The following is a 22,342-nucleotide window of genomic DNA, read 5'->3' as shown; positions in this document are numbered from 1 at the left end:
TGTGGTGGCCTGGATTAGCCTAATATACAGGAAATCAATCAGGAAGGGTCTTAATGAACGAGCTCCTTACCTCCTCTCTGTGTATCCTAGACAAATAATTCACAAACAGGTTGTCTGGCCCTGGAGGCTGCATTAAAAGAAAATTTAAGAACCCTGTATAAGTAACAGAATTTCCTCGGGAAGCCAAGTGTAAGCACACAGCAAGGGGATGCTCACCATCACCACCAGCCAAACCACCACCACCAACTGGGGCCGTGGGCTAGTGACACTTGCATCAGCTCTCCAATTGTCAGCGTCTCAGTGAGTGACTCAAATACTTCCATTTCTAAATGCCAGGAGACCGGATGGCTCATGGTATTGGGAACGGGGTAAGGGACTTTCACCTACAAGTCACTGTGACCAAAGTCATTCCCACCTGATGGCTGTTCAGTGGCCTATGGGAAATAGGTTGGACTGTGTCAGACTGGGCCCTAGTAGATAAGTGTCCACAGCATAAACCCCACCTCAATTGGCCCAAGAGAGGAGCAGAAAGGCCAAACGGGGTCATGGGGAGGGACTGGACTTCTCTGTAGCCTTAAAGAGGGCCTCTTCAGGTCAGCATGGGGAGACCTGTACTGTATATAAAGAGAGGACTGCAGCCTTCAGGGACTTGAGGCTGCTGGCATCACTCACCAGCATTACCCATCCACACACCTGCACTGTAGGATATGAGAAAGAGTGTCCTAGCTGGGACGAGACACAAGCATGGGTCTAGAGAAGCCCTTGGTAGAGAGGAGGCAGCATCAGAAAGACCTAGAAAAAAGATCTGCTGCAAAGACACTAAAGACGGGGGGGCAAGGGCGAGAGAGGAACCTGGTGTAACTTACATCGACATCATCCATGACGGTGCCGGTAGTGGTGCCATCCACTGTGGGGCTTGAGCTGGTGGAGGTGTCGTAGTCCAAAGTGACGATCAGCACCTGGGCCGCCTCCTCCACGAGGGGCTCCCGGTAGTCGGAGAAGAGCAGGTGGTTGTAGGGGATCCCGTAACCCACTGGGTCGTAGGCACAGACGATATTCAAGAGCGAGGTGAAGAGCGGCAATGCATGCCTGCAAGAGAACTCCAGAGACTTAGGCTACGTCTACACTACAAACTACTCCAGTATAACTTATGATCCACACCCCTGAGCAACGCAAGTTACACTGACCTAAGCGCAGGTGTGGACAGCGCTATGTCAGCAGGAGAGCTTCTCCCACCAACACAGCTACTGCCTCTCGCAGAGGCCGGAGTTATTAAACCGATGGGAGACTGTCTTCACCAGAAGTGCTACAGCAGCACCGCTGTAGCTGCTGTAGTGTAGACATAGCCTCAGAGAGAGGTTGCAGGAGGTACTTACTCTGCACACACAATACCCTGATCAATGCCCTTCCAAAAGGAAGCAGGCTTCCTATGCGGAGCACAACCACCAGCTTAGCTTGAGAATCTACACAGCCATATTCAGGTGTGTGGGGTGGGGGAGGAGTCACTTATAACAGTGTATACACAGCAGTCAGAATATGGGCCTCACAGACAGAGCGTGGGTAAGAAAGACAGGGCAGGCTCTCAATTTAAGTCTTTACCATGCAGGACAACTGGCTCAGAGATCTGGCAATGACTTACTGAGCCTTTCACCTCTACAGCAGATTATTGGTTCAAATCCAGCTCAAGTCCACAGCAAATAAAAAGGTATTACTGATGGCTGTTTGGAGGCCTATGTGGAATGAGTTTGGAGGTCTCAGTCTAGTTCCCAAAGACAAGTGTGTACATCACAAAAATCATCCCCCACCTCCACCCCCCGTTTGACAACTGGGTTGTCAGTTTCAGCAGAGGCTGAGGATTTAATGGGCCATGGAAACTGATCTCCAGTCTGATTCCTAAATGGCCTCCCAGGTCAGAGCTGTGGTGTTGGATAGTGGACTTTTGTGGTGGTCCTGTCTGGGGGGGGAGGGAGGGGTTGCCTGTTCTGTAACCCAGTAAAGGACTTCAGCCTCCAGGGCTGTCAATGCAGCACCCTTCTCCAATTAAAGCAATACACACACAAAACATAAGAAACTCTTGAAGCACTCCAGACAGAGGGATGAAGCTGGACTCCTTCGGCCTGTGAAATGTAGCATCAAAGAAACAGCCAACTGTCATTTTGCGGATTGATAATCACACAAGAGATTCATTGCTCAGCCAGTAGGGGGCAGTGTTCCCCTACAACCAAATGCAGCAAACCAGGCACTATACTCATTACAACTAACAAGGTGCCCATATTAATAAAGAGGAGAAGTGGGGAACCAAGGCAGGGAAAAGGACAGCCTAGTCATTGGAGACAGGCTTGAGAACCAAGGATGCTTGAGTCCTACCCAATCAGCTCTGCAACAGACTCCCTCCAGGGTCTGGGGCAAGGCACATCACCTCTCTGTGCCTCAGTTTCTCCACTTGTAACACAGGGATAATACTGACCTAACTCACACTGGTGATTGTGTGTAAGGTAGATGAAGCGGGCCAAGTATGGAGAAGGAGGTAGGGAACAGAGTCACATGACAAGGATGTGCCATGAAAACAGCCACCATCTGCCCAGCCTAGGGGAGCAAATTCTAAGCCTGCTACGCTGCATAAACTACCCTGTGTATTGGGGAGAGGAGCTGGGAGCAGAACTCATCCCCTTCCCCCACCCCAAAGCATCTGCTACCTGCCCTCTCTCCCTCTCACCTGTTCTCTGTGGAGCAAAAGAACTGCACCCAGGGATTGGCATTGCTGCTGTCCGAGGAGGGGGGGAGGTACATGGCCTCCGAGAAACACGTCAGCAGGAGTTTCAGCAGCTCTGTCCTGAAAGAGGAAAAGCAGGACAAGTCCTGGAGTCCTTTGGGTAGAGAGTCCTCCGTTGCATCCTTGGACAGCTATTTCCAAGCCAGCTGGAAACACCCTTTTAAGACCCCAGACACACAGCCACCATTCTCACCTGCAACAGACACTTAAGGGAGTCTCATCCTCAGCAACACAGAACCCTTCTCGGTGGGTCTGCGGTGAATTGGGCCACCCAGCAGCTAACACACTGGAATCCAGGTAACCGCCCCCACTGCACAGAACAGAACCTGCCCCGCCCTCCAGGCATCCCCACCAACTCCCCTCAACAGCTTTACGCCACTCAGCAACCCCAGTCGCAGAGGGGAGTGGCGGGGGAGGGAGAGAGTGGAAGACATAAACTTATGAAAAGTCTAGGGCATGGGCAAACCGAGCTCTGGTGGGACAACTGCCCCCCTTGCCATAGCAAATGACAACCCTGGACACCTGGGGAAGCAAATGAGCAGATCCCAGCTCCATGAGAATCTCCATCAGGGCCCCACCACATACAGCCTTAGCACATTGCCCTGCACCTCTGGACTGTCTTACCGGTTTAAATCATGGTTGTAGTTGGGCTGGGGGGAGTGAGCAAAGCCCACCCCAGCCTCCCAGATGTACTCACAGCTGTCAATAGAGTGGATATCCTCCGCCGTGTCCTGTGGAGAGGAGAAAGGTCAGAGCTCCGGCATGCAGAGGCTTGAGTCAACAGCCCACTGGGGAATGCTGTAAGATGCCTGTACTGGGGGAGCCATGGTGCTAACGAGTCAAAACATACGTTACTCTTAATTGTTTGAAGTATTATCCCCTCCCCAACACACGATCCCACCCAATGCCAGGTGCTTCAGAGGAAATGAACAGAACCGGTAATCATCAAGTGATCCATTATGCAACATTCTCTCCCACACACCAGGATTGCTCTCAGTACGGAGAAGTTCAAGTGCAATCACACCACCATCCCTTCATTCCCAACCACGAGCTCCCACAAAGCTAGCGCACAGACACCTGCTCCTGCTGGGACTGGAGCAACTGCAAGCTCCCAGTGCCGCCACGGCTCCTGTACCACCCCTTCAGCGCCTCCTGCTGACAGAGACTGGAACTCCCTTGCTGCCGGAATTCCTGCATGACCCCTCACAACAACTCTTGCTGGGACTGGAACAGTCATGAGCTCCCCTGCGATCCCCTGCACATACAATCTCATGTGCATGTGGATGTGAGAGACAGGGAATTCCATCCCTGCCCTCTGATGATTAAACTGCAGTCAGTTGGGGAGTTGAGCACAGGAGCCATATGCAGTGAGAGAGGCCACACAGACAACCAGCCAGCCATAAAGAATTCTCCCCCCACTTCAGCCCAGTGGGGAGCTAAACCCCAGGGGTTATTTCACGCCTCTGCCTATTCATCTGAGTCCATGCTACACTGTTTGCTGTTTAACATTTTGGGATGTTTTAAGTGATATTATTGCCCTATTACTGTCGTTATTCTAACAAGAGAGAGCACGAAGTGCAAGTCATGGGTTCTTTGGAAACCCCCATCTCTCAGTGAATTTTGCAGTCATCAAACACACCCTAGTTTGATGTGATGTTGATGCTCCTTCGTAGGTATATTTTTAAAGGAGGGTTCCACTTTGCTGTCTTTACAGGCAGGGCCTGGAATAAATACTGCAGTTTTTAGAAAAAATATTCAACATGGGAGAGGCTAAAACCAAACATCGTAGCCCAAGGTCTGACGGGAGAGGCTAAAACCAAACATAGTAGCCCAAGGTCTGATGGGAGAGGCTAAAACCAAACATAGTAGCCCAAGGTCTGACGGGAGAGGCTAAAACCAAACATAGTAGCCCAAGGTCTGATGGGAGAGGCTAAAACCAAACATCGTAGCCCAAGGTCTGACGGGAGAGGCTAAAACCAAACATCGTAGCCCAAGGTCTGACGGGAGAGGCTAAAACCAAACATAGTAGCCCAAGGTCTGACTTCCAACAATGAAGAGCACCTATACATGCCTTTGAATTTCATGGAAGCTGCAGGTGCTCTGAAGGTCAGGCCATCGGGCCTGCAGCTCCATTGCTGCAACAATACAACTTTATGAAGAGGAAGCTGAGACTTGACAGGCTCCTTCTACTCACTTGAGTTACAATCCCAATGAAAGAGCCCTGAGGTTGTGCTAACACTGGGTTAATGCTGTTCCCGGTTTGTAACACATGCTGGTGAAAGGAACAAGATACTAAAGTTCTCCACTCTTAAGAGTGTGTGTTTGCCAGGATGACTGCATTTTCTGGAGGGGTTGATCTGTAACGATGGAATGGTGCCAGCCGTTCTAGCTGGTACTTACCCGGCCGTATCAGACCACTCGGCTATTGCTGCTCTTCACAATCCTGTACCAGGCAACTCAGCTCTGATCTCAGTAATGGTATCACAGGCCAATCATATAGGAGAGAAACTTCCTGTGTCATTATACATACTTGGCCTGCAGCTTGAAGTCTATCTCCTCCTTCATGCCACAGACTTTCTTTGTTACCCAGTGAGAAGAGGGGAGGGTTAGTAATTTTAGAGTTTTCTTACTCTGAAAATTTCCAAGATGGACCTGCAGAGAATTCAGGGGTTAACCCTTAAACATGCTGCCAGCCAGAGTGCAGAAGATCAGTGCTGTTATCCCTCTGCATCCACAGCATCAAGCAGACACACAATATTTCACAGTGTTTCTATAGCACCTTCCACGTGAGGACCTCAGCACACTTTACAGACATCCAGTAATTTATAGCTCCTCTGTGGCACAGGCATTATCCCTACTTTACAGACAAGGCCCGGATCTTCAGCTGCTGTAAATGAGTGCGGGTTCACTGATTTCAATGGAGTTTTGCTGATGTACCAGTTGTGGGTCTGGAAGAGTGACTTGTCCAAGGGTCTGTGGCAGAGCCAGGACTAGAACCAGGTCCCTGCAGGAGCGCCGCCAGCTTTTTTGCCGCCCTAGGCAGCGGAAGGTCCCGCCCCCGAAATGCCGCCCCTGACGGGGGCAGCCGAAGATCCGGCCGCCGCGGTCACCGCCCCCCAAATGTTAGCACCCTAGGCAACCGCCTAGGTCGCCTAATGGGTTGCGCCAACCCTGGGTCCCTGTCTCCCAGACCTATATCATCTTAGGCACAAGGTCATCATTCCTCCATTCAGGCAGTACTGAATCCAGAGACCAAAAACATGAGAATTTCTTCTATACCTTACAAGACTGCACTGATATTTCCTCAAAAAGCCAACATTAGATATCCCCAGCTGCATGTCAGAGTCAACAAGCTGCTCAGGTGCTCCTTCAAGGCAAAATGAAGAGATATGCAAGTCAATTCCTCCCTGTTCAGAGTAGGGCTTCTTAGAAAATCAAGGCTCTTAGATCTCATCACTCCACTGACACTGACCCAGAAAATGAATTGACTGTTGTATCTAGTCTGATGGGGGAAGGAATAGGATCTTAGCAAGATCTAGTATGTGAGCACAAACCAAGCAAGGCACAAATGATGCAATAACACCTTTTGTGATCTAGGAAGCGTGGAAAAGGTAGGGATTAAATTAATTAAATTAAGACCAACTAATTACAACAGTGTCTAACATTGGCCTCCAAGCCAAGGGCCTAATTCTAAGAGATGCTGAGTACACCCAACTCAAGTGAAACTCAGTGGTACCTCCTGGTATCTAGCACCTTTGAAAATCAGGCTCCAAATGTGGAAGTGTATAGCACCAAGGTTCCAGCTGCTTTTACTACTCCACAGTACCTCACATTCCACTCAGGAGTCCCTTATTTCAGCCTCATATTTACCTCCAATTCCAGAGGGGTCTGGCGGGATCACTTGGAATTTCATAGATTAGTCTGATTTTAAAAGTTGAACCATGAGAATGAGGTTACAAAAAATGTTATTGATACCACAGAACTGAACCCCCCAGCACTGCAAGTTGGCTACATGGTTAGGTATACAATTCCATTATTTCTGGATCCCATCTCTGGGAAGCTTAGCAGTGGCTTCTAGCTGACTACTAGCCCGGGGCAACACCAGGTTGATCTTTTAAGATATCATGATGGGTTGTTTTAATCAATGCCTCTTTACAACAAATGGACACCATGGAGTGAGTGCTGAGCACTGCAGAAGGACACAGAGGGCAGTTCCATCATTAGTCACAGCAAGTTCATATCACAGTGGCGCACCATTCTGCTGCCTACAGCTGTGCAGAACAGCCCTGAGACCCTTCAGGATGACTTAGCAAGTGACACAAGAGCCCTTTCATCCCAGCCCATCTCATACAGATTTGGTCTCGGTTTTCCTGGATATCCTACTTCAGAGGTATCTCTGAATTCCCAGCCACAACTGCATCCCTCTTTAACATGGCAGCAGGGTCCATGGATACTATAGGTCCAGGTTGTAAGACTCCATCTTAATGGTAGATATGGTTGAATTAGAATGGAGCATTACATGTGATTTATGAAGGTTGCTTGGATCATGCCTGCACGCTGCAAGGCCGGATTTGTAATGCTCAGTGCTTATGTACTGCTTTATGTTTTCAAAGCGCTGTACAAACATTAGCAAATGAAACAGTAATCTCCACAGGCTCTCTCATCTGTATCTGCAATTTGCTCCATTCGTTTGGCTCCTGACAAGATGACAATGCAGACATCAATGGGGCAAAGTTTGAATGTCACAGTCCTAATGGCCTCCGCTGGGTAACATAATAATAATAATCCTTAGCTCTTATACAAAGCTTTTCATCTTTAGATGTCAAAGTGCTTTACAATGAAGGTCAGTAGCATTATTGCCACACAGAACACATTGTGGAGGTGGAATGAAGGTTACAAGCACAGATCAGTGGCCTTTCAAGAATGTTACAGTTCAAATAAAACTTCAAATGTTAGAAACCCAGGAAATACTAAGTTAAGAAGGGAGTTCCTTTTGAAATCAGATTTCAACTTCAGAAATGTGGGGCTGCTCACTAGATCTCAGCTAGGGAAGCCCAGGAAATGCCCTTTTACTTTTCAGAGGGATTTTTGTTACAAAGTGGCAAAGATATGAGAAGACATTTGGCCCCTTGGGTGAGCACCTTGATTTTTAGGTTGGCAGAATCAGGAACTCCTTATCCAATTCTATTTAAATTTTGTAGCATAATCCCACCTTAGCCTCAGATGTTGCTCACCAATTTGGAGACCACTACGACTTTGTGTGGATTTCAGTGGAAGAGGCCTCAACCTCAGGCCTAGCTCAGTTGTATCATTGCTGGTGCTCCATGATCTAAGTTCTTATATGGCTCCCACCAATGTCATGTGTGAGCTCCTCTTGTTTAACAGGACAATGCTGCCCAGAGTAGACTTATTTCAGACTACAGGGCAATACGTCACTGGCCACAGGGCAATAAACCAGTTAGGTTTTCCTCAGAGCTCTTTACTGAGCAGCATGTTTCACAATTCATCCCTGTTATGTACCAGCACACTGGCATTCTGTCCCGCCTCCCTCACAGAGTAACCAGGTCAATATGCCTAGTTAAGAATCATCTCATTTCTCAGAATCCATTCCATTTCAATTTTAACTTGGGGATCTTCAGCTTGGCACCTTTCCTCTGCATCTCGTCAGCCCATACCCACCGCGTGCAAGGGAAGGGCTATCCAGCTTTACCCAGATGGACAGGCGGGAAACATAACCTGGACTGGTATAGAGAAAAGATGGCTGCCTTATTAGAAACTGAACCAAAGCCAGGCCCCCTGCTCAGCTAACTGGAGCTAAATAGCAAATCCCCCAGCTTACCACAGTGCTCTTCCGGTGGCTCTGGACAGTGAAATCTGGACAGAAGAGCAGATCTGCAATTGCCAGGAGCAATGACTCAGCCAAGGGCCGGGCATTTTCATCCTCTTCATCACCCTGAAAATGACAAATACGGTAGAATATTCTCAGCCCAAGCTTGAGAGTCAGTGCACAGTAATATTAATAGAACATGGCAGCAGGGGAAGGAGCACTTTCCCCAAGAGCAGGCAGGAAAGAGAGATGGGGCAGGGGAAAGGAAACAGGGAGAGGTAGGCAACCCACCCGCTGGGAGGGCACGGTAAGGAGGAGTGAGAAGCCACTCCTGAGAGCAGGCAGGTGGCAGATGTAGTCGGAGAGGGAGCGGTTTCAGTGAGGATGGGCCAACCAAACAACTGTGGGAAGGAAAAGGACTCAAGGCCTACAGATGAGGGGGGACATGGAGTTGCCTCTTTGGGCTTTGTTGGGGGTTACAAGAAGTCATCAGAGAGCTATTCATCTTCTTGGGATGCTCCAGTTAATACAGAGGAAAGGGAACCATTTACCTAGAAGAGGGACCACAGCTGTTAGGGGAGCAAGGAGTCACCCCACCATGACCAGGCAGGTGATCAGATCATGTACAATGGGGCGCGGGGATTGGAGTCACCTAGCAGGCAACAAAAACCTTTCAGAGCGGAGTGTCCTGTCCAGAACTGAGGGGCTGCTATGGAGACACTAACACTCAGCTAGGGGGGCGTCTCAGTCAGCCATGGCAGAGCGAGCAGCTGCCTGCAGAGTGGATTTTGCTCTCTCTGGCATTCAAAGCAAACCCCAGTCTATCCAGAGACAGCTGCTAGCATCACACGTGGTTACTCCTCTGCAGCCGTTGCCAGGGGAACGTCTCCAGTAAGCCATCAGCCCTGCCATTCAAAGAGCATCCTGGATGTCATGTCTTCCCCGGTACGGCTAAATCCAGGCTTCTGCCAGGAGGGGGCGAGGCGCAACGGCAGCTTATCAGTGACAGCCAGGCCGCCGTCAGTGCGCAGATACACAAAGCCCTTAAATAACAGCAGGCAAGCCGAAGGGAGATAATAGCCTGCACTGCATTGACGTCTTTTAATGCGACATTGGGGAGGCCAATAACAGGATCCCAGACGCAGGAACAAGGCCGGGGGTGGGGAGCCAGCAATCAGCAGAGACGCTTCTATTCCGGCTTTGAAATCAGAGATGAAACAGAGGAGCCTTGAGGTCAAAATGGATATAAAAAGGACAATCTGCACCACCTCAGCCTGGGCTTCCAGACAAATCACCTCCCCACTGGGGGTATCTGCCCTGCAGGCAGCTGTGATTCAGACAAAATAGAACAAGCCAGTAGGTCCCACCCACCCTGGAAGCTGGGGAAGGTCCCTGGCTCCCAAAGAGATCTCCAGGAGTCTCTTATCACCTCCACAAAACTGTGGTCTGCCTCCTTCCCCATCCCATCCCCTCCCCCCAACCCCCAGAACTTATATCTGTCATCCACAACCCCCCCGGGATCTTCCCTACTTCCAATCACAACCCCAACAAACTGGGGGTCTACCATCCACTCCCTCCTCCCAAAACTGATCTCTGCCACCCCTTCTGCCTCAGCCACACACAGACCACAGCCCCTTCCAGGTGGCAAGCCTGGCCAGGAGGACAGTACTCGGGGCCCAGGTAAAGGGGCTTTCTCCACCACATGTTGATGACCTTCACCTCAATGAAAAGGTGGGGGACATGTTCATTTCTGTCCTCTGGTAATGAGCCAAGCATCCCAGCAACTCCTCTCCCCTCCTCCCCCCCAGTTGAGAGGGTGGAGCTGCCCTTCGACATGCATCGGGGCTGCTCCCAAATTGGTGGGTGAGGTGGGAATGAGGTATGACTACTGGATCGAGTTGCTGGCTTCCCCACAGCGCCCCAGCCTTGAACAAGGATCTCCTGCCTCACGCTCTGGCCAGCCTTATTCAGCTGCTGCGGGGTAAGATTAGATCGGTTTGAACTGCTAAAACTACAGTGTTAGTTCATTCACCACTGAGGGGCCTTGACTCACTGGAGGGGCCCAAACGCAGTATGTATGAGGCACGAGCACACGACAAATGGGCCAGGAGAAGGTCAACTGCACAGTCAGTCCTTGCCATACCCACTCCCCATCCTCCCAAGAAGCCAGAATGCCTAGGGTCAATCACTGCTAGCCCAGGCAGCTGCTGAGTAAGGTGCAAATTCAGTTCCTAACAATGGCCTGGCTGTATCCCCACATGCAGCACATTGTGTTGTCCTTCCAAAAGCAAGTCTAATCACCCAGCACACGCAGACTCAGGCCCCCATAGGGGAGACTGGATCCCCAGACACCTGCCCAGACCCACAGCAGAGAAAAAGGGCATCAAACCTGCCTCCTCCTGCTGCCCAGAACTTCCCACTGAAGTGGCCATAGGCAAAAAAGATTAGAAGGGACAGGCTGAGACAGCGCAAAGTTCCGGCTGCACCAATATCGCCCCCCCGCCGCCCTTTGCCAGTCTCTGTTAAACCTCAACGAAAAGCGCTGCAGAACACTCAGCTTTTGGTGGGAGCAGCTGAACACAAAAGGACCAGTCTGCAGATGCAGAGTCCACAAGGACAGCGCTGCTGATACGTTAAGAACCGGCTGCTGTACCAGCAAGTGGGCAAGGCACAGTAACTGTTCCCCTCCTGACATGTCAATTTTCACAGCAGTAATGATACTTTGCACTTCAGCCAAGGATCCCAAAGTGCTTCATAAACATTCCACCTCGACTCCCCCTGTGATGAAGGGAAACGTTATTATTCCTATTTTACAGATAGGGACAAACAGAAGCACACCAGGAGGTTCAGTGACTTGCCTAAAGTTCCATAACAAGTCAGCGGCAGAGCCAGAAATAGAAGCTAGGATCCAATTCTCAGTCCTTGGTTCCAACCACTAGACCATCCTCCCAGCTTAAAACTGTAAAGCTCAGTTCATGAATGGGCCACTGACCATGACTCTTATGGCTTCTCTACACAATTAAGTTGCGCTGGTAAAGCTGGGATCTGTTTTTAAAGCAATACAGTTAAGCCGCTGCAAAAGGTTGCCTGGGACACTCTTATTTTGATTTAAGAGTGGCGTATGTCCATTTTAATTGAACCTGTTTCCAATCAGTTTAAGCTAAACCAAAGAAGCCTCTCTTCAGGTGAAATAAGAATGTCCACACAGCCTTTTGCACGTGTGTAGCTCTCTCAGTTTAAATTGACAACTTAGGTTACATCAGAGCAACTTTCTTGTATGAAGAAGCCCTTACCCACAGCTACACCCAAGTGATTGAAATGCTCCAATAAACCCATCAGCCTGCGCTAAACAAACAGAGCTGAGAAGGGAAGGAAGGCAATAGAGCTGGCGCTACAGATGGGCTGTGTTGTTAATTTCAGTCCATCCCAGCATGCTCAGTATGGAGGCAGCTAGCGCAAAGCTGCCGCTTGCTGGGGGCAGTGGAGAAAGGGGGGGGGGCTTTGCCATCAGCACGTTTATGTTTCAAGGCTACATCCTACCCCTTACTCCATTACAAGCCTTCCCACAAAGTTTGAACCCACTGAAACAAGGTTGTTCCCAATTGATTAATGTTGGGCCTACATGGTCTCTGCCTCCTGCAGCTTCTCCCTCCCTCCCAAAGAGGAACAGTCTAACCCAGTAGATACAGACCCCTCCACGGCCGGCCCCAGGGACAGTGGACCAGAAGAAGCCTCTCCAGTCAGGATCCTCGAAGATATAGGGCAGGATGCGGGTGAGGAGCCGGCTGCAGTTCAGGATGATTTGCTTCTCCTTCTCCGAGTGGCAGCCGCTCTCCGCTCCCTGAACCAGCTTCTCTACGGCCTGATGGCAACAAAACAAAGGCATTAATCTGGAGTCGTATGGTTTGCGGACACACAGGCCCCACTGCCACAGAATTACAAAAAGCATTTGGTTCCACTTCCCAAGGGCTCGCTATGGTTCCTCTGGGGAAAATCTCTCTCTATGTTGCAGTTAGAAACAAGCAGCAGAAATGTACGATTATTCTAAATGCTCCTGTGAGCGCAGCAGGCATCTCTCCTTGTGCGGGATGTGGAAGCCAAGAGAATGCCTGTTGTTATTATTAATTATGTGTATTGGCATAGCACCTGGGAACCCCAGCCATAGCCCAGAGCAACACTGTGCTAGCCCCAAAAAGCTTCTATGCTAAGAAGTCACTTTCTTAGAATCTGCCAATTGGAAAGTGTAGATCTCCAAAACGGAGCCTCCCGCCTCCTCTGCCCTCTCCCAGAAGAAGTGAATTTAGCACTGGTAGATGGTGCTGGATTGAAAGCCCTGGAGACTGAAAGTCCTCTGGTATCTACAGGACAAGGGCAGCGGCCAAGCAGCCCAAGCTCCCCCCACCCTCTCCATGTGCTTTAGCACTGACCCAGGGAGCCCATCTCTAGGCTAAGAGGGGGGTTCAATCCCCAGGGCCATCCAGTGCTTGGCTTCTCTGCTGAGGCCACCGACGACGGGGGCATTGGGGTCAGTCACACTGCGCTGCTGGTTTTTTGGGGATGGGGACGCTTGTCTTGCCAAACAGCCACTGCAGCTTACTGGGGCCGAAGGCAAACCACTTTATTTGCATGACAGAAGATGAAGCCCTTTTTCTCTCCTACCTGGGTCTCCTGTCCTGGTCCTTCCCCTCCCCTCCCCTCTGGGGACATTTACTAAGGATTTGACTTGTAGGTTTTAATTCTCAGACTGTGCCTCTCTGTTGAGGTTCCCAGCGGTGTCTCTGGTTCACTGACTTTGTCAGTTTGCATCACTGCCTCAATGGGCGTATTTGTGCTACCTGGGGCCTGACTGCGCCTTGGGACTGCGTTTGAATCTATTGCCAGGTACAGTTACCGCTCAATTATGTTGTAACACAACCCTAGTCTGCACCAAACACAGCTGCAAAGGACATTACAATTGTGCCATAGCCTCATCTAAACCAAAGAAACAACAGTGTTGCAAAATCCACTAACATAAGACAGGCTCTACCTCGCAGCACTAAACCATAGTCCCAAATTGTGATACAGCCCTACCCACATCCACGCTGTTGCGTAGATCAGAAACATGGTTAAAATAATGCACTTAGCTCCCATTTGCATCACAAGAGCTAACCATCCTTTAACCATCTGGAGGGACAACCATGCTGGAACCAGGTCTCCCAACACATTAGCCTCTATTGGGTAGAAGAGGCCATAGAGTTGCTTTGTGGGGAACGAAGTGTGGCGTCAAAAGCACAGCTTGGTTCTCTCAGAAGTCTGTCTGACTTCTATAGTCTGTCTACACTGGAAAAGGAAACCATGCTAGCAACAGCCATGGTGGGAAATGGCTGCCGAGCGCTGCTCTGCTAGATCTACATTCAATTATTTCTGAACATGGTGGTTGTTTGCATGGTGCACACCATAGTGCAGCAAGAGCTGGAAGCATTATTAGTGCCAAGGCTTTGCTAGGCAGGCTAAGTCTTGCTGACCAGACTGTTCCCCAAGCAGCAGCAGCCAGCCATGTCCTACTGGCTTGACAATTGACAAGCTCTGGCACTGAAAGAAATATGAATAGATGTCCCTTGTGTTGCACACGCCAAGAGGGCAAGGTCAACAGAAAAGCATCAAGGGAAGTGCTAATCGGAGCTGCGTGGGAAACGGTTTTCCCGTCCAGCAAGAATTTGATATTTCAAAATTTGTTGTCCCATTTTGGGATGGGAAAAGTCAAAATCTTTGGGGGGGAAAATGAAGGAAAATAAAAATTCATTCTGGGTCATTCAAAATGTTTCATATCAATTTTGATCTTCTTATTGTTTTTGAACTTTTAGTGTAAATTAACTGAAATTTCAAAACAAATAGTCATTTGGAATCAAAGCAGACAATTTTCAAATCCAGATTGGATGTTTTGTAAAAGATCTGCTCTAATTCAAACAGGAATTGATTCAGGGAAGGCCTCCATGGTCTGTGTTATGCAGAAGGTCAAACTACAGGATCCCAGTGGTCCCTTCTGGCTTTAGAATCTATGCAAAACTAAACTTTGTTTTGAAAGTGTCAAAACCGGGACACTTTGACAATTTCAGAACTTTTTTTTCCAGACCCTTTCTCATGAATTGTTTCAGTTTTGACAAATCAGCGTTTTCCAATAAAAAAAACACTCCAACTCTAGTGCTAATGCCAAAGGAGACAGGGCAGTGAAATGGGGAAATAGACTTAAGACTCTTTCCCATATCTATCCATCTGTGGCATTTTTAGGGTGACCAACGCCATAGCTGGCTCAGGCCCTTGGGGTCTTTCTGTGTTCCAGAAGCCAAGCTTGTTGTTGAACCTTGAGGAGCAATCAGATGCTCTGATGAGGAAACAGGAGCACTGGCTCCACCAAGGATACACAACGTTTGCATGCCAGGATCCTTAAGTATATAGCAGCCTATGTTTAAACCAAGAGTTGGGGAGGTGATGGGTAATGACTGAACTGATCAAATGCCAGCTGTGGTTTGTGGTAAACCAAAAGAGGAAATGTGAGCAAACCACCCATGCCCTGCAGGGCAGAGAGGGGAGCTGCAGTTAAACCTCAGGAGGATACAGGGGCAAGTAGCCCTGAAAAGGATCACAGCGAGTAGGGCAAGGAATGGAATTTGCAAGGACTTGGATCACTTTTGTATCTTCTCCAAAAATCAACAAGCATTTCTGCTGCAACCATTTACTTGTTCATATGGCCGATACTCACAAATGCCAAGTCTGGACTTGGCAAGCATATGGGGACCTGCTAATCACAGAAAGCAGCACCATGGACTGTCTTGTTGTCCTGTGTTTGTACAGCGCCCAGTACAATGGGGTTCTTGACCGTGATTCCTAGGCACGACGGTAATACAAGCGAGAGGCGCCTACTGGTGAAACTAACCCCTGTGCAGATCAGCTCAATGCCTATGATCCACTTCAGGGTTGGGACTCTGCATAGGGGTGGCTCTCACTAATTCCAGGTGAGAAGAAGGCACCTTACCTTATAACACAGAGTGGCCAAGTTAGAAGGAGATTCTTCCCTCACTGCTCGGATTTCTGCAGCTGGCACAAGGGCAAAGACATCCTGCACCGAAGTTGCAGTGTCTGCCCAGAACTGGTCCCAGAAGGCATCATCCGTTGCCTCCACAGGCTGTGAAGAGACAAACCCAGAGTTACAGATGTGGATAGCAGGGAAACAGAGGAAGAGATCACTCTACCGTACACAAGCGTGAGTCCATGTACAGAACGGTGCATCTGCAACCTACGATGCACATGGCAGGTTCCATGACTTTCACAGCACGAGAGCTGAGCTGCCTCTTTGCACTTTGCCAGTTTCTGGACGTATAGAGGAAGCTCTGAGAACTCACCTGCTATTGTCTGTATTGCAGTAATGCCTCAGGGGCGGGATCAGGGCCCTTTGGGCTAGAGACACAGGGTAAAACAAGAGCCCCCACCCCAAAGAGCTTACAATCTATGTCACACCAAGGTGCAACAAGTGGATGAGACACTGGGGCTGAGAGGGGAAGGATAAGGCAACAGTAAAGCGGGCAAAACTACTGTACAAAACAATCAAGTTATCACAGTCTGGTGGCTCCCTGCCCCAAGAGAACATGTGGAAACACACTTCTCCTTATCCAGTCTGCCGGCTCTATGAGGGGGAGACATTCCTCTCCTCCCAGCACTGCTGTCTCCCTTTCAGAGGAGGGGAGCACATATTTTTCTCCAAGTCCTTTTACAGAGGTTAGAACAGGAGTTCTCGTCCTTGGAAACAAGAGCAGTTTGTCAGGTTTCCCCTTAATGTCCATCTATACCCAGAAAAGTGACTCTGTGCAACTGATAGTGTTGAGTTCCAATCTTATTCCCTCCCAATCACTTACAGACCAAGTGTCCTCAATTTATAAGTCAGAACAATGAGTCTTCCAGCTGCGTTCTCTCTGCCGCTTGCATCATTACCACTAATAGAGATGCTAAAATTTGCAGGTCAGGTTAAGTGATGATGAACAAAGCAGATTAGACTCCACTTCTCTCTCTTGTAGCTGTACTGGATCTACAGGGCTAGCCTAACGGGGATAATTGTCAACAGTGAAACAACTGCCGTGTTTTTCAATAGTGAACCAGAGAGACATGGCCCAGATGTGCAGCCCTTCCCACTGCAATCAGTGCAAGGTCTTGTCTGTAGGAACTCACCAAGCTGTGGAAGGGTTGGGCCTGCAGGGAGCAGACATTATATGTAGAGCAAGAAGGTGCCACTGTTACACAGGACTCTTCTGAGCATCGGAAGCAAGTGAGCACAGAGCTCTGAAGAGCTCAGAAAGGGCTCAACATTTCATTCACCTCAAACCCAAACATCGCTCAGCACTCAGAAGCCCTGCCACCAGGGCCGGCTCCAGGCACCAGCTTAACAAGCAGGTGCTTGGGGTGGCCAAGGGAGAGGGGCGGCACCTGCGGCAATTCGGGGGTGGCAGGTCCCTCACTCCCTCTAGGGGCGAAGGACCTGCCGCTGAACTGCCACCGCAGATCGCGACTTTTTTTTTTTTCCAATTGCCGCCGCCGGTCGCGGCTTTTTTTTTTTTGCTTGGGGCGGCAGAAATGCTGGAGCCGGCCCTGCCTGCCACTCACTGCAGAGACACCTCGCCACAAGTGCAGGCATCCTTAACTAACCCATGGCCTGGGAGTGATCATCCAATTCAACAATGCTTCCAAGGTTTAAATACAAATGCGATGTTCACCTACTTGTGTATTTATACTGCGCAGTGTGAAAAAGGTTGGTCAAGGTTTACTTGGTTAAAAATATTCTTTAAAAAAATATATCCACCTCTCCACACCCCAACAGAAACATTCAAATAAATGAGCCAAAAATAAGTCAGTTGTACCTGTTGCCTGACATGGCACCATCACCGTTGTTTTGAGGCTCCACGGATGGCTCCCACCCAGACCTGCTCCCCATTCAGGGTTAGTCTTTGATAAAACTGTGACAATCATGACCAATGCACACAAAGGCCCTGGATCCTACAACTGGAACCACATGGACCCGTGGAAACACACCAAAGTCTACGGGGCTCCATGAAGGTGCCTGGATCCGTCCATGTGGATCCAATTGCACGATCAGAACCTAGGTTTTTCTCTGACACAGAGTCCTCATTGCTGAACCTCCATCTGGGGAAGCATGTTTCTATTTGGTGCAAAGCAGCAGTTTTCAAACTGCTCCATGGACCACTGCAGAGCACTTGCTGTGGTCGGTAGAGAGGTGGCTGGTCCATGGTAGTCGCTCTTGTTCTCGCCCCCAGCTTCTAAGTCACATTAGAGAAGCTGAAATTACACTGACCACTTTGCTAATGTTATTCTTCCACGTAAGCGGCTGCCACTGTTGCCGCAAAGATGTTATGTGATGACAACTGAGATTGGAGATGGTCCATGGGACTGGAGATTGGAACAGTGATATCATGAGACACCACCCCTCTCAAGACATGATCCACACTATGAAAAAGAAATGGGAACATCCCATTTAAAAGTCCCCAAAAGCCAGCCATAAGAGGCATGTGAGTGGTTGCAGCCAATGGACATAAGAACTCAGTACCAGAATTCTGATACTGTCAGGACTCCTGGGGTCTATGTCCTGGAAGTCAGGACTCCTGGGGTCTATGTCCTGCTCTAGGTATACTTAATCCTGCCTCAGTGTGGGGGGATGCACTAGACTAGATGACCTCTTGAGGCCCCTTACACTCCTACATTTCTAAGAGTCTATGCCTGGCTTTGCTACCAACTTACTGTGTGACTTGAAGCAACACACTTAACCAATGGGCTTCAGTTTCCCCATCTGTCAAATTAAGATAATATACGTTTTTCTGCCCCTTGCTGGACAAGTGAGTGTTGTGAGGTTGTAAAGCATTGGGAGCTCCTTGAACAGGAGATGCTATGCAAGTGTACAATATTACTGGATCACCAGAAGCCAAGGGGAATTTCCAGCATTAAAACACACTAAGGAGTGCTCAGTCAGTCAGAACGCCAGGTTGGCTAAACATTCCTCACCCTTAGGTTAGGAATAGAGGGTGCCTGGTGCCTCATGCAATTGACGTAATAAAAACTCAAAGACAAACAACAGCTCTTGCCTAACCATGCTTGTTATGTGCAGTGAGTGGTTCCATTGTGTTGGGAGTGCAGGGGGGAGAGATTAACGTGAGTTTAATTTAAAACATTTTCCCAACATCTGCTACAATTCTTTTGTTAATTTGTCCGCCTTTGCAACAAGCTTCTAAGTGCATGCAAGGATCCTCAATTAGAGGCTGCCTTCTTCACAGCTCTGACACTGAGACAGAGGGAAGCACTCAGTTTCACACTCTTCTAGCCAGATATGAGGAGGGAGCACCTTTTGAACTACCAGCCCTAACCTCAGAGGCACTTAAGAGCTCTGTACAGGTGATGTGTCATTAAAACCCAAAGGCCAGAAAGCAAGAGGAGCAGGCGGGCTGAGCCAAAACTGGTAGAGCAGGTTCATTTCATTGTGGTTTTGTTCCTTAACACACTGATGCCAAGAACCTTCCTATTATCACTACCCTTGTCTTGCTCTTGCCAGCCATGAAATGAATCCCCCAGGCTCTCTCAAGCCTAGGAAAGAAGGTGCTTAGACACAGGTGACTGACTGCTCTAGTACGGAAACCCTTTTCATTTTACCAAATGGGCAGCCCAGCAAGTCCCCATCAGACCCCTTTCAAGGGATTTTTCCAAAGAATCCAGCATGCTGCCTCCCATAGGAGATCGCTGTAAATGCTCGTGAGTTTAGGGCCAGATCTGCAAAAAAACTCAGCTCATTAGGTGCACAGTGGGTGCTGCGCTGTTTTGAAAATTTGCCCACAAGTGTCTCAGTGGGAGCTGCTGGGTGCAGAAATCTGAGCCTTATTTACATGCCTAAAAGGGAGCTGAGCACTTGAAATTCTAGCCCTGAACTCTTGAATATCTCTAGCCCTAATTGTGTAACACACATAATACCTTACACTTCTATAGCACCTTCCATGCGGAAGGATCCCAAACCTTTTCCAAACTATATAATCACTTCATCTAGTACTGAAATGCAGCCATCTCTGGGGTGGCACACAGCTGCTGTTTTACAGTGCACAACAATAGTGCAGATCAGTTTAAGACAGGAAGTGAAAAATAACATATTCAACCGAAACTACAAGGGAAACTTATGGAGGCGGAATAGCAGCTGGAATTTTGATCAAAGCACTAATGGTAACGTGCCCAATGGGTTACATTAACACACCATTTCCTGGTTCCTTCGTGATCACAAGAGGTCAATTTTACATCACCTCAAAACAGGTGGCACCAGCACCATAGCACTCACTAGTACAATCCTGGGACGTTGGTTCAATACTGACTCAGGAGAAAGAGTTCACTTTACTGAGTCATTAACACCATTTCCTGCAGCCCCTGGCTTTTTCTTAGGGGCCTCCCCTCCAAATACTCCTCAATATATTTATGCTCATCCCCTTGACAGAGCGCTACTGGATCTTTACAAAGACTTCGGTTTTCTCACGCAGAGTCTCAGGGGGGATTAAATAGCAAGTGGCCCAAACTGTGATTGAGTTCACCAGGTGTCCTGCTATCTGGTTTCTAAAGTTGGGAGGGGAGGAGGATCAGAAAGCTGCTTCACTCACCTGTCATGAGCATCTGAAATCCTGATTAGAAACATTTAGGCACAGAATGTAGTAACAAATACCATTGCAGCTAGGCTCACAAAGGTGGCCTGTGTGTGCACACGGGGCCTTCGTAAAAGGATGTTTGGGCAGTCCTGCTTCACAAGGCTCAGCCTCCCCGTTGGCGCTGCTATAAACTTCAGCAGCCTTAACTCTTCAGAACGAGCACACAGCTCAAAACAATCAAGCCATTCTTGGTCCCGAACAGTAATACAGCATGGTAGCGTGCACCAAACAACAGAGAGCCAGACTTGCCTCCAGCACATTGCAAATGAGCTGTGTTGCTCCTGGGAGACAAAGAGCAGCAGGCGATTATCAGTGGGGTCACATTGCAGCAAAAACCTAGTATTACAGGACTAACAGCCAGGTCTATTCTCTGAGAGCACAACCTTAGGTCATCCGGACAGAAAAGGCCTGAAGTCAATACACAGGCTGCCCCTGCTGCAATCCTCTAAAAGGAGACAGCCAACAGAACAAATATGCAGCTGTCTGAGCTGAGCTTTCCAGGGTAAAGTGCTAAAGAGAGGGTTGCTGGAGCCTGAAGTGGTTGTTGAGAGTACAGTGGGCAGAGTTAAGGCTGATGTGGCACATGGGGGTGGGGTGGAAAGGATTCCTATCTCCAACACAGATACAGAGGGTGAATGTGATTACAAAGGGTGTGGCAAGAGGGAAAGGGGAAATGAATGCACAGGGTTAGAGCATCAATTATACCAGGCACCTTAATTGAAAGTTTCCTGCATGTTTTCTGTCTTATTTCTCAGTCTTAGTTTTGCATTAAAAGTTTGGGTTTGGTTTTTTTTATTGCGGGAATTCAAAGAGGAAGCAGCTTGGATGTCAGTGATCTTGCCAGTTATCAAACACAGAATCACAGCTCTGAAAAGGATCCCTGTACAAACAGGACACGTCACAGGAAACAGAAGAATAGAGCTGTGTGAATAATGGCCTATAAACAGGAAAGCCCTGGGGTACTGCCCCACTCATCTGTTATTGTCATCATTGTGTTGATCTGGGGGAAGAGCACCTTGAGCTTCACAACAGTGCCCCCTTCAGTCAACAATCAAACAGCATGGAGAGATTCCATAGCAAGCCCTTTACCAGTTCTCCACTACCAGAAGAATGGTGGCCATAATACAGGCTCTTGAGGAGGAGGAATGGGGTGTCATGGAACTTTGGCAGGGACATAGAGAAACCTCGGGATAAACACCAGCTGTATAAAATATATAGTCCTAAAAGCACAGGTGCACCTGACAGATGAAAGGCTAACCCATGCATTCAAGATTTTCTTTTGATGAAGCCAAGACTGAGTTGCTTGGAAATTTTCAGAACCAGGTTAATAGATTACTAAACTGATCTCTCTTTAGACACAAGGCATTATCTTATCAGGCTCAGATTAACACCTTATCAAGATATGGCAGATGCACACCAGTGTGAGAAAGACTCGAAAGTTTTTTTTTCCCATTTGCTCCTTCTCATCTCTTTAAAAACAGTTATGTGTATGGCATTAAAACATGACAAGAAAATGTCAGAAGATCATGAATTTTATATTATTGACTGGTCACTTCCTGAAACTTTAAAGACGATTTTATTACTAATCTATTTAGGGAGAGGGAAAGTTAATTTGTCTAATGATTAAAGCACTCCTAGGTTTGATTCCCAGCTCTGCAACTGACTTGTTGTGATACCCTGGCAGGTCGCAACCACTCTGTGCTTCACAGTATCCATCTGTAAAATACCATCTAAGTAACACAAGTGTTGCGGGGGCAGGGAAAGGGGAGGATACTTCATTCATGATGGTAAAGCATCCCAAGATCCTCAGATGAAAGGCACAAGTAGTATTATTAAATGGGCATTAACAACTTAAAAATCATATCTAGATAAATTCCAATTATCCAAACGGCTCAGGGGACAGATCTGATTATAATGCAGGTATACCTGCATTATAAACAAAATATCTTTCCTATGTGACTACCACTAATTTATATAATTAGAACTGAAAGCACTTTGAAAATCCAATGTACTTTTCACCCTTTGTGCTTT

At 48.4% G+C, this 22,342-nt stretch overlaps 1 protein-coding gene across 1 annotated transcript in view; it reads right to left on the bottom strand.

The window, feature by feature from the left end:
• HID1 (HID1 domain containing) overlaps positions 1-22,342 on the bottom strand; it is a 39,503-nt gene that overhangs the window by 13,730 nt on the left and 3,431 nt on the right. Inside the window, exons 2-8 of the mRNA XM_065416097.1 lie at positions 15,613-15,762; positions 12,292-12,462; positions 8,613-8,726; positions 3,398-3,504; positions 2,717-2,833; positions 867-1,089; positions 71-127 (exon numbers count right to left, since the gene is read on the bottom strand). Coding sequence (XP_065272169.1) covers positions 71-127; positions 867-1,089; positions 2,717-2,833; positions 3,398-3,504; positions 8,613-8,726; positions 12,292-12,462; positions 15,613-15,762 — 939 coding nt within the window. The remainder of the gene's footprint in view (positions 1-70; positions 128-866; positions 1,090-2,716; positions 2,834-3,397; positions 3,505-8,612; positions 8,727-12,291; positions 12,463-15,612; positions 15,763-22,342) is intronic.

The sequence above is a fragment of the Emys orbicularis genome, chromosome 13 (genome assembly GCF_028017835.1).
Source record: "Emys orbicularis isolate rEmyOrb1 chromosome 13, rEmyOrb1.hap1, whole genome shotgun sequence".
Lineage (NCBI taxonomy): Eukaryota > Metazoa > Chordata > Testudines > Emydidae > Emys > Emys orbicularis.
Note: the sequence above shows the minus strand (reverse complement) of the source record. Positions and strands in the feature narration are given on the sequence as shown.